At 51.7% G+C, this 11,649-nt stretch overlaps 1 protein-coding gene across 1 annotated transcript in view; it reads left to right on the top strand.

Moving 5' to 3' along the window:
- EGFR (epidermal growth factor receptor) overlaps positions 1-11,649 on the top strand; it is a 168,861-nt gene that overhangs the window by 138,693 nt on the left and 18,519 nt on the right. Inside the window, exons 17-20 of the mRNA XM_039862805.1 lie at positions 3,961-3,966; positions 7,078-7,219; positions 7,833-7,955; positions 8,569-8,667. Of these exons, the coding sequence (XP_039718739.1) occupies positions 3,961-3,966; positions 7,078-7,219; positions 7,833-7,955; positions 8,569-8,667 (370 nt within the window). The remainder of the gene's footprint in view (positions 1-3,960; positions 3,967-7,077; positions 7,220-7,832; positions 7,956-8,568; positions 8,668-11,649) is intronic.

Below are 11,649 nucleotides of genomic sequence, written 5' to 3'. Positions count from 1 at the left end.
ACAGATGGCTACCAGAAGCCTTCCTTCCTATTTCCCTGTCAGGGCCTGGGCCATGGTTTGGGTCCAGAAATATTGAGAAGCAGGATGAAAAGACCTCGTTCAATTCTGTGGGCAACTTTTAGCTGATAGGCTCATTGACCTAACAGGAATTTGCATAATGGACAGTGCTACTTCAACGAGCAAGAAATCTTGGTACAATTCTTACTGCTACAGATAGACACTAGCCTCACTTTTTTAGTTTTCATTTCTCTTTAAAGAGACAAGGAAATTAAAATAAGCACATCACTGGTGCCTGTGTCTTTCTGCTAGAGAACTGGGTCCAGCGGTGCCTACTACCTTTGCAAGGCTGGCTCCCCCAGCAGGCGTGCTAACCTGGAGAAGAAGCACAGGAAAAACTAATGTGGCATGTTTGCTTTAAGTGATGCCATTTGCCTAAACGGGAAGACTCATGGGACACATTTTTGGGTGTAAACATTCCTTGTTCACCGCCCGGCGTGAAGACCCGTTAGTTAACATCAGATTTCAGTCTTAAAAGCTGTCACACTGTTTTCCTTTTGATCAGACATTAGCTTCCTGTGTGACACTGGCCTGTACATCTTTGAGGAGGGGCGAAAGTATTGCAAGCAAAATTTATCACATGTGCGCTCCATACTCGCGGCGTTTAGTGACAACCACTGAGCAGATTCGAACAGCTCTTTCCTTCTTCCCGTGTGTACTGGTCTAGAGTGAGCGTTTGTCCCCACCTTCACTTAAATATCCGTGAACTCGAGAGTGGAGGGCTGCCTCTCAAGGACCATTCTCTTTGTTCCGCTGGTTGGCTTGCTTGCCTGAAGACACAAAAATCGCGCCCGTAGGAAAATGTAGGCGAGGTGTTTTGGTTACAAACGAAGCGGGAGTGTTTATTCCAGGAGAAGATGAGCAGGGATTCGTTTCAAAGCAGTTTATTACGTTGCAGGGAGGTCCCAGATCCCCGATGATGGACTTGTACCTAAAATTGCTGTGAATTTCTGAGAGAGGTGATTAGTGTCGCCTGAAACTTCAGGCGGATGAGCTCGGACCGTCGTAACTGCCCGGGGTCTCGAGGGGGCTCACTAATTCGTTTCCTCTCTTGCCCGCTCTCTCCCAGCGAGCCCAGGGAGTTTGTGGAGAACTCTGAGTGCGTGCAATGCCATCCAGAATGCCTGCCCCAGGCCGTGAACGTAACCTGCACGGGACGCGTAAGTGACCCACTCGTGTGTCATAGGGACAAGCCTTCGCGGGTGGAGAGCCACCAAGGTGACCAAGGTCACCCGGTAGCTGCTAGGAACAGCCGTCCAAGCCCGCTACCCAAACAAGAGGCCGTGTGACCCCACAGCTAGGTTGTGGGGCTGGGACTGCGTCAAAGTCCTTACACAACCTGCCACACGAGCGTCACCTTTTCTGTCCCCTGTCCCCAAACTAACACCGACTGCTCTCACCACGAAACGAGGAAGCCCGTGGTGGCCTGGGGATGTCGCTGGCCACTTTCCACTCTTCCTGACATCTGTCATTATTGCTTTATCATTTTGATCAAACATCATCAAGTTCTTTGTTAATATTAGTTTACAATTATTGGAAGGATTTTTAAAGAAACGCACAGCAAGACTTTTCGAGATTCCGTTTCACAGCTACATGTTCAGTAATAATGTTCTAGAGAGGAAGTGAGACTTCAGCATTCCGTGTTTGACAGACAGAATCAAATTCAGCATGTTACACAGCGAATTAGGCAGCCGCCACTGCCCTTACCTGCCACCTGCTTCTCACGGGACCAATGTGGATGGTGTTTCCTTAAATTTGCCTCAGCAAGTCTGGCTCCCTAAGGGCCTCTGTTTAACCTCAGAAATGATATACAAAGAAGTCTGTCTGACCAGCACGAGTACAGATATACACGAAGGCCAATCAGGGTTGTCTTGACAAGGCGAGACGCCCACAAAGTATTAAGCAAAACGCATAACGTATATAGTACAGTTTCTTTTATGTTTTTATATATGCGTTTAAGGCCACGAAGACTTTACACTAAGCTGTTAATGGAGGTCATATCAAGCAAGCACAGTCACAGACAGACTTGTTTTCCACACCGAGAATGCCTATGTTATTTGATTTTTTTCACAATAAGTATTTCAAGTAGAAAGTATCTTTCATTTTGTAAAAGAGAGAGACCTGTATAAATGTCTTTCTCCACCTTGGTGCAGGGACCAGACAAGTGTGTAAAGTGTGCCCACTACATCGATGGCCCCCACTGTGTCAAGACCTGCCCGTCTGGGATCATGGGAGAAAACAACACGCTGGTCTGGAAGTTCTCGGATGCCAATCACGTGTGTCACCTGTGCCACCGAAACTGTACATACGGGTGAGTGGGAACTCTGGCCCTAGAAAGGAAAATGCAGAACAAAACGTTTCCTGCCTTGCCCGTTCGTAGATGTAAAACGCTTCCAGAACTTCGGGGTGATACCTTCAGAGGTTTAGATTGGAGTCAGTGGTTTGGGCGTTTTGGCCCCGTGGTGTGACCACAGCAATAACGCGCTCGTGGGCAGACCGTGGTGGCCGGTCCTAGTGGGGATGCCTCTCGGGCTGTCATGGTGTTCATGCTGCCAGGGCTCTGTCCTGCAGTGCCAGGATGTCCAAACAAGAAGGGGTAAGTGACAGAGGGCGTGACGGCCTGCATCCTGCCACGTCTCCAAGGCTTTCTGCGTATCTTTGCAGATGACCGGGATTCACACGGGAGTTTTTCTATGGTTGTTCTACAGTTCATAAAAGGTGGCATTTCCTGGAATGTTCTTGAAGACACTTTTTTCTGTCAGCTAGTTGATCGCTGGCTGAGCTATTACTAAGGAAATTCAAACCGTTTTGACCATATTTAGTGGAAGCACTTTGAATGTTTGTATCTTATTTATTGCAATGATAAATTTGGTGATCAAAGTAGACTCCTCCCAGAAAGAGAAATACATAATATTTCACATTTCTTTGTACGCATCTCATAATCCTTGACCTTCTTTGAAACTGGTTATTCTTTCTTCTCTCCATCCATCTCTCGCTAGCTGTGCGGCCTCAGGCAAGTGCCTTAACCTCTCTGTGCCTCGCTTCCCTCCTGTAACTTAGGAGGGTGCATAGCTCACAGGGTTTTTGTGATCTCGAGTGACTATGTTCAGCGTATTTAAAGTAGTGCCTGGAACACCCGAGCCCTCAGTCAGTGCTCGCACTGGTGGTGGCGATGGGTTTTATCAGCCGCCTCTAGCAATCCGTGTGGTTTACCAGCAGCACTTTCAGAGGCCCGTGAAACCGTGTCTTGTCCCAAATTTGCAATTTTAATTTGCGCCCACTTTGCACTGTATTCCCACTGTATCTCTGTCTGGAGACTGCCTTATGGGGGGCAGAGGGAGGCTGGTAAGAAGGGTCAGATTTTTTCAGCGCCGTCCATCAGTGAACGGTTTTTGTCTTTGACAATTTGGGGTGTCCTAAAAGGGAATAGACTGTGAAATAACGAGACCTTCTGTTGTCTTCTACGGCCTGAAAAGCCGTGAATCTGGCGTAGGAAAGGAGGCTGAACGCACTGCAGGGGTGAGGCTGCAGAGTCCCCTCAAAACCACGTGCGGGGTGTAGAGCTTGGAGCCCTTGGAAGGAGACAGAAACGTTTTGGGTCAGATGGCGCGTCAGACGAGCGCCCCGCCCCCGTCCTGTTCCCACATTTGAAGTCCCCAGGCCCTACACATCCGTCTTTTCCGTTTAACTGGAATATTTTCCTACTGACATTTGCACTGGCCAGTGCTGCCCAGCAAGTCAGGAGTCTCCTTGAGACAAATACTGTCTCTGCTTCAGGGGGCGTTTTGGGTGTGCGGATGAGGATAAAGCCGGCTTTCCGGTCCGAACTCTCTGTGCTGAGACACGTGCCTAACCTCGCGCGTCTGTTTCCGGCCGACCCCGCCCCCCACCACTATGGCCCAGTGAGGGGTTCCGTCTGCTCCTTCCCCTCCCATGCCTGTGGCGACGGTCTCGAGCCCGCTGCGGGACAGCCGCACCTATGTCAAAATCGTAGTGAAAACAGTTCCGCAACGAAGACCAGAAACTGGCTTTGTTCGGTGCCGGAGCAGTTCCTGTCACAGCGTAGACACTCGAAAATAGTTGCCCAGCGAACAGACGAATGAATAAAGGCATCATAAGCGAGTGGTGAACCACCTCCCGCAAAGTGAGATGCAGCGTGATTTTAACGATTGAGAGTAACTCGGCACACGCGGCCGATGGTTTCATGAAAGCCTCCGAGAGACAGCGTTAGAGGAGAGGCTGATCGACGTGTGCATTTCTCTCCCTTTCCCCACAGCTGCACTGGGCCGGGTCTTGAAGGCTGCACGCATGGGTAAGTGTCACAGGGCCACATCTCACGGGCCCTGTGGGGGAAGCCAGAGCACGCCACGGGCAAAGACGATGTTTTCCTGTGACCTTGTCGGGTTCTCACCCCGCTCTGGGCCAGCGGGAAGTCCCCAGCAGAGGCCACCTGCTTGGTTGGGGCGCTCCCTGGAGGGGACGTAAGACGCGACGCAGGGGCCAGTCGCTGCTGCTCTGCGTGGCCCACCTCTGACCGCCTTGGCTGCTCCAGTTTCATTCTTTAGCGTCTCTTCTTGCCCTCGTTGGCCAGTTGGCCGTGCCACAGACCTGGGTTAAATGACCTTTCTGGCGGATGGCAAAGCTCCAGCTCGGGGGAGCGGGGCATTTTCTCCCGTAACAGCCTTTGGTCAACACTCCTGCCTTCAGCATTTCAGTTCCGATCAACTGGCTGTCGTTGCTTGAAATGCCACGAGACACCCAGAATTGGGCATTCCTGTTCAGACAGCACGAAAGAGGGGTATTATCGATTAATAAGGACTAGAGGGGAGCCTGGATTATGCACAGGACACCTGTTTGCCATCCTAGATACCCCCGAACACTGGCCAAACCTCCAGGCACCGCTACCATTGCCACAGAACAAACAACCACACGGAGGCTCTAAGCTCTCACTAGCCCTTCCTCAGCCAGCCATGAAAAGGGACCTCCCCCCCCACCATCCAGAGACCTACACAGAAAATGCAGTTTCTCAGAGACAAAGACGCCCCTCCCATCCCCACCTCTTCACTGAGCCTGAGAAGACACAACAAACTTTTCCCTATTTTTTTTTTACTACAGTCAACATCTCAGTAGTGAGGTTTTTATCACTTCCCCCCTGGGAACTATTCTTCGTTATTTTTACTCTTTTTTTTTTCATTCAGTTTTCATTTACTCGACCTTCCTACGGCTACCCATGTAACACAGACTCTGTAGCACATTATTCCTCGAATCTTTCAATGGTCCCTTTGAAACAGTAAAAACCCATTAATTCAAACTGCATTAATGGGAGAGACGGGGTCAAACAGGAGAGGACCCCTGTGCTCGCCGAGAAGAAAGTCTTCTAAGTAGCATTTTCATGAAGTGCATCCGACCCACCGAAGAGAAATTCGAAAGGACGATGGCCCATTCTTTATGTGCAAATGATGCTGCTAATTAGTCTGATATTTCTTATCATTTCCACCTGAAAAGATGAAGTATGCCAGAAGCTCGAATGGCATAGACACTTAATAATAACTTTTTTTCAGGAGTATAATTCCATTTTTCTGTTACATTTCATTCCAGCGTGGAAGGGGTTTTTTTAAAATACAATTAACATTCAGCATTATGGGCCAGTTAAAAATTACCACTTTCAATACATGAAACCCAAATGTCAAAAAGTGCCAACAATAATTTTTTTTTAAGTTTTTTTTAGACTGCCAAGGGCAAGTGGCGAAGTCCAAAGCTAAGACTCTAAGTCTCAGGGCTGAGTCAGACGTATACTTGAATAAGTAAAAGTAGCCACACCTAGGAAAGCAGTGTGTAGATAACAAATTCAGAGTAGCCCCATCTTACTACGGAGAACGTACAGATCCCTTTCCTCAAACGGAACAGTCCTGTTGCCTTCCTCCTGAGGGGTAGATGAGCCTCTAGCACAGTCCCCAGCTTTGTCTTCCACGTCGGTTACAGTGTTTATAGAGATAGCTGATCCGTTTGTGAAGGACGTGCAGGTCGTCAACGAACATTCAATTTCTAACCATTTTCTTCTTTCAGATACGACGCTGCAATTCATTCCCCCTTCCAAGCTCGAAGCCATCTGGGGCCCTTGCTTAGTTCTTTGGGGTGCTTTTCAAAATTCCCCAGGATCCCATCGTTATCATGCACCCCGAACATGGCCCTCTTCTCATTCCAATGATCAGCCACTTTGGGGGGTAGGAAAGTGAGCCTTATGTGTAACAATCCAGGAACACCCAGAGAGAAGCTTGTGCAGGCCAGGGGCACCCAGCCTCTTAGGCGTCTGCCTGCACCCCTAGCGAGGCTCCCTGCCATTATTACAGTCTCTCCCCTACGAGGACGCAACACACTAGCCAGACGGGGCCTTCAAGATGACAGGAACCCTCCGCATTGGCTTCACAGAGTATTAGGCGGACGCAACCATCTTGGGCCTTACCCACTCAGCTCTCAGTAATAACTTTATAAAGATTCTCAACTCAGAATCTACTAACGCCGGTGAGCTTCAGAACCTGAGTTCTGAGTTTTACTCTCCCGGAAATCAGACAAAACCTCCTTTGAAAGGTTTGAGGCTGCATGTCATCCCTGGTCTGAGATAGTGATGGATGCTTTCTATGCAGAATCCTGTCACTTTGTAACCTCTTCTGAGCTCACCCATCAAGCATTCTGTGAGGCTAAGGTCCCATCCTGAAAGCCAAGGACCCTCCCAGGAGCCTCAGCATTATCGAAAGGGCCTCTTCACCCAGCCCGGCCAGTAGACAAGACCTGTCTCGTGCACGTGGAGTGCTGTGCCTCCAGTGTATGCAGATACGCTGGGGATGCTTACGAATTCCTATGGAAAAGCATGACGAAAATCTGAGTCACTTTTTTGAATTATGTGTTTACTTAACCAACAGATTAAAGTCTCTGAGATAGTTCAATGTATCAAACTCTCTGAGATAGTGCAATGTACCAGCCGTGAAATCTGACCCCCCATGTGTCTCCACCCTGTCCCAGGCCCGGGATCCCGTCCATCGCCACCGGCATCGTGGGCGGCCTGCTGCTGGTGGTGGTGCTGGCCCTCGGGGTCGTCCTCTTCCTGCGCAGGCGTTACATCGTCCGGAAGCGCACGCTGCGCCGGCTGCTGCAGGAGAGAGAGGTGAGCGGGCGGGGTGGTCCCGGCGCCCCTCTCTGAGCCCTGGCCGCCCCGTGGGAAGAAGGCCCCTCCTCTGCAGACTTGCCGTTCAAGAGTTAGCGTTGTGACTCTGTAATGGTGCCGCAATGCTTTATCTCGTGATGGGAAAACCAGAAAGGACCTCCGAATATCCAGTTGTGAGCCAACGTTTCTGGGGCGAGTCACAGCAGGTGGTTGCAGAGCTGCGTGCCGTGCCGCTTAGGGACGGTGCGTGTGCACGTGCGCAGGAGAGGGCCGTGTGAACACGTACTGCTGAGTTCTCTGGAGGGCACTGCGGTTGAGAAGATGTGACTTTGGAAAATGCCATCAGCCCCGCCGGTGGCTGTTTCTTTCTGAGCTCTGCACTTGTATGTTAGGGGGCCTGACGGGCTGCCAAAGGGGCCGGCCTTTAGAAATGTTCCTCACCAGAATTTTCTCCATGCAACTTGTTGGCCTGGACACAGAAACGGAGGTTGCATTGGTTGTGCCCCAGCAGGACCACGTGGCCGTGGTGACCACCCTGACACCCACGTCCCCGGGGACACGGAGTGTGGAGGCTGAGCGAGCGTCACTCACCCTTCTTCCTTGTGTCCTGCAGCTCGTGGAGCCCCTCACGCCCAGTGGGGAGGCCCCCAATCAGGCTCTCCTGAGGGTCTTGAAGGAGACGGAGTTCAAAAAGATCAAGGTGCTGGGCTCTGGCGCATTCGGCACGGTGTACAAGGTGAGGGCGCTGAGACTTGGCACCCACGCTCTGGGGACCCGGGCTGGGGGCCCCTGCGACCCGGGTGAGCCAGCTAAGGGTCCTCGGCTACCGTCGGCTCTTTGTGTCACCAAGGGTTTGGGAAATTCCAACATTTTTCCCAAGCTGTTGAGGGGAGATCTTTTATAACCATGGTGACAAATAAGCTGCCTTGTGAGACTTATACACAGATATAAACATTGTTCTGTGCCACCTTTTAGGGGGTGGTGGCACAGGCGGAGTCTGACGGACAGTTGCCTACCACTGAATGACAGCATCCAAATATAGCCCAGGTCAAAACAGCTTCCTCTTAATTAATTTCCTTCTAGACCCTCTTCGTGTAAAGTCTCATTTGAGTTGGGCCTAGACCTGGTATCTCAGGATTCAGGATGAAACGCCCCACACCAGCACGAGCCCAGGATTTTTTAGTATAACTGCTCTGACCCACACGCCGATGGCCCCGGAATGCGGAGCTGTGCTCCTTGTCCCTTGCCCTTCTGGACGGTGTCACCAAGGAAGTCCATGCAGCTCACGAGTTGCACGTGGCATGCCGTGATGGCTGCCAGTTAACATCTTCCCTCTCTCTCGGTCGTAGGGTCTCTGGAACCCAGAAGGCGAGAAGGTCAAGATCCCCGTGGCTATCAAGGAGTTGAGAGAAGCCACGTCTCCAAAAGCCAACAAGGAAATTCTTGATGTGAGTTTCTGCTTGGTCCTCCGTGGGCCTCGGGCCTGGATATCAGACGCCGCCTCGTCTCCTGCTGGCAGAACGCCGCTCAGCTTGAGACTCTTCGCTGTCACCTTCTGAGTGGTCACGTTTTGTGTCCTTTTTCCTTCTCGCTCTAGTTGGTATAAGCCCCTCTCGGGCCTTCTCTGATGGAGAAGACTCACCTTTTCCATTCTGCAATTTCCCCGAGGATGGGGACTTGCAGTCACGAGGCGGCTGCCAGGGCCCGGTCTCAGTGCCAGCTGCTTTCCACACGCGCTCACACTGGTGACTCTCCGGTGTAGAGATTATGCTCAATATTTTTTTTGATGAAGAAATGGATGCAAAAAAAAAAAAAACTTGCTCGGTGGTGTGACTCCAGTGCCATGAAAGCGCCATTTCTCGACTCTGAAACTCGTGTTCCTTTTGCTCTGTCAAGTTATCTCTGAAATGACTCTTTAGAGGTGCCTGGAATTAGCAGTGTGATGCTCTGTGCTTTCCCCAAGAACGAGTTCAGTGTTCTTCTCCGGGGTCTGCAGACGACATGTCACTTCATGCAGGAAGTCTTTGGGATGTCCCAAAGATTATTCTTAGGCTTTTATTTTTAATTCTGTTGCCTTCTCTGGACCCTGACTAGCCAAAGAGGGTGCTGCACAGTCTTAGAAAGAGGCGGCTACACGGGGCCCCCCGGGGCGTGGTGGCGCCCACTTCAAGCACATACTCAGGTAAACCCGGCGGCAAACTCCCTGGGGTCTGGGGCTTCGCAGTGCTGGCATCTGCTTACTGATGTCCCAGGACAGAGCCAGCCAGCGAGGAGGAGAAGGGGCTCAGCGTATGTTACGAAAACAGGAAAATGACGGTGTTTATTGACTCAAAAATCTGGGGAGTTTAGTTCACCTGACAGCCAAGGACAAGAGTCAGATGCGCTGCTTCTTTCTCTTGCTTCTGACCCACAGAGTGTGTGTGTAGCAAGCAAAGCCACGTGGACCTTGTTTTAATGCGTTCGGACACAGCGAACGCCCGGTGGCAGACGCTCTAGGCGGCCTTCCCTCCCTTTATCGAGGACAGTCCCACCGTGGCGCACTTCTAAATGAAAGGTGACGCCTCGATACGGAGCAACAGAAAATCTCCCGCATCGCCGACACACTCATCAGACAAAATTATCCTTCGCTGTGACGGTTGGCAAATGAACATGACGTCTTGTGAACACAGCGTCAGCTCCTATTAGCGTAACCACGAGAAATAGAGTGGACGAGCCACGTGTCAGGTCCCCTGCCTTGTGACACTAGCTGCCTCATTTCTGCCGTGCCAAGGAAAATCTTCCTGCGGAATCTTCTGACTTAATTCGTTTCTTCCTTATTGGAGACATTCTAATAAAATTTCACAAAGGGCGGCTGAAATGCAAATTTCAACAATACGTACAAGGCAGAGGGAGGGAGATTTTGAAGACAGTAGCTACGCTTTGGGAAGGAAGTAGTTTTCACTGAAAAGGGGCCCCCGGGCCTCTAAACCTGGAGAAAATCTGCTTTCGTGGGGCAGATTTAGTAAGAAGTAGAAGACGGAGGAAATAAAGACCCCATGAGGTCAGGCGCCTCCCTTCAGATGCTCACACACTCTTGTAACCGGTTCCACTCAGCCATCCCCACCCGGGCCAGGCCCTGAGACCCAGCACGCAGCACCTAGGTTGGCCCCTGGCTTAAGTTGCCATTGGCGGCTTAGTTAACTGCTAACGTTTCAAAATGCTAAGGTTAGACACGTGCCTTTGCCGATGGGCTTTAAAATCTAGTGGAAGCCTTTTTTCCCTAACGTTTAACCTAAAATGGTTCACGTATGAGATAGACGAGCAAGAAGGAAAGAACCAAAACTCATTTCTCATTTCAGCCATGGGGACAAAATAATAGACTTTCAAGGTCACCGAGCCTCAGACAGACCCTGGCGTGTGACTCGGGTGTCGGCCTGCGGGGTCCCTGAGCGCGGTCTCTGCCTGCCAGCCTGCGCCCGGCTGGGCGGCTCGCTCCGAGACCGTCGTGGCATCACAAGCGTGCTTGCTGTGGGTCACAGTGCACCTCTGAGATTCCAAGATAAGGAGCCCAGAACAAATTGACTTTAACTTCTGCGCACACGGCACGGGACACATAACCAAACAGCGTCCCCGCTGGGCCTGGGGGGCCGGGCAGACGTGATGGCCCAATTCTAATAGGATCGGGGACCTGGCGGGGCTGCAGGCCGTGTGCGGCCGGCACCCACACGCGTGCCCCCTTCCGACCCCCGGGTCCCGGGCAGCTCCTCGCCGGCCCCACAGCAGCTGGGCTGCTCACACTGCTCGGCTTTGCCGATTTTTCTCCCCTCCAAGATGAATACAGCATGTTCCAAATCCACAGCAGACCTTGCGGGAGCAGCCGCCGCCAGAGGCTCGCTTCGGTGTTATGGTTGTACAGCTTCCCAGACTTGGGGGAGGGACGTGATTTGTGCTTCTCTGGCAATTCAATGGCCTATTAATTTTTCCATGGACTTTCCAGTTTAAATTTAGGGCAGGCGACGGAACGGACACGCGAAACAGATTCACATCTGTGCCGGGCGTGCGCCCTGCGTCCACATGTTCTGGTGGGCTTTCCGGCGGAGCGCTCGGGGGGGAGGCCCACCTGGCGGCCACTGTCACACTGGGCCCTGCGGTCTGGTCCGCGTTGGCTCCCCGTGCCCCGGGCTCCTCTTCAGACAAGTAACGGCCTCGGCAGAAACGCACGCACAGGCCCTGCCCGGTCTGAGTCTTTGTGACTTAGGGAAGTTTGAGTGTCCGTCACTATTAAGCGTCTACTCTTGAACGTTGCGATGCTCTGCTCACAACAGCAAAGAAACGCAGGCTGGACTTGGGAGCACAGCGCCTCCCGCGCGGGACGGTGTCCGGGCGAAGGCTTTGCGACCAGTAGGAAAAGCTGCAGGGTTGGTTTTGTCGTCACGGGGAAGTGGCCTGGT

This window comes from Pteropus medius, unplaced genomic scaffold, assembly GCF_902729225.1.
Source record: "Pteropus medius unplaced genomic scaffold, Ma_sr-lr_union100, whole genome shotgun sequence".
Taxonomy (NCBI): Eukaryota; Metazoa; Chordata; class Mammalia; order Chiroptera; family Pteropodidae; genus Pteropus; species Pteropus medius.
Note: the sequence above shows the minus strand (reverse complement) of the source record. Positions and strands in the feature narration are given on the sequence as shown.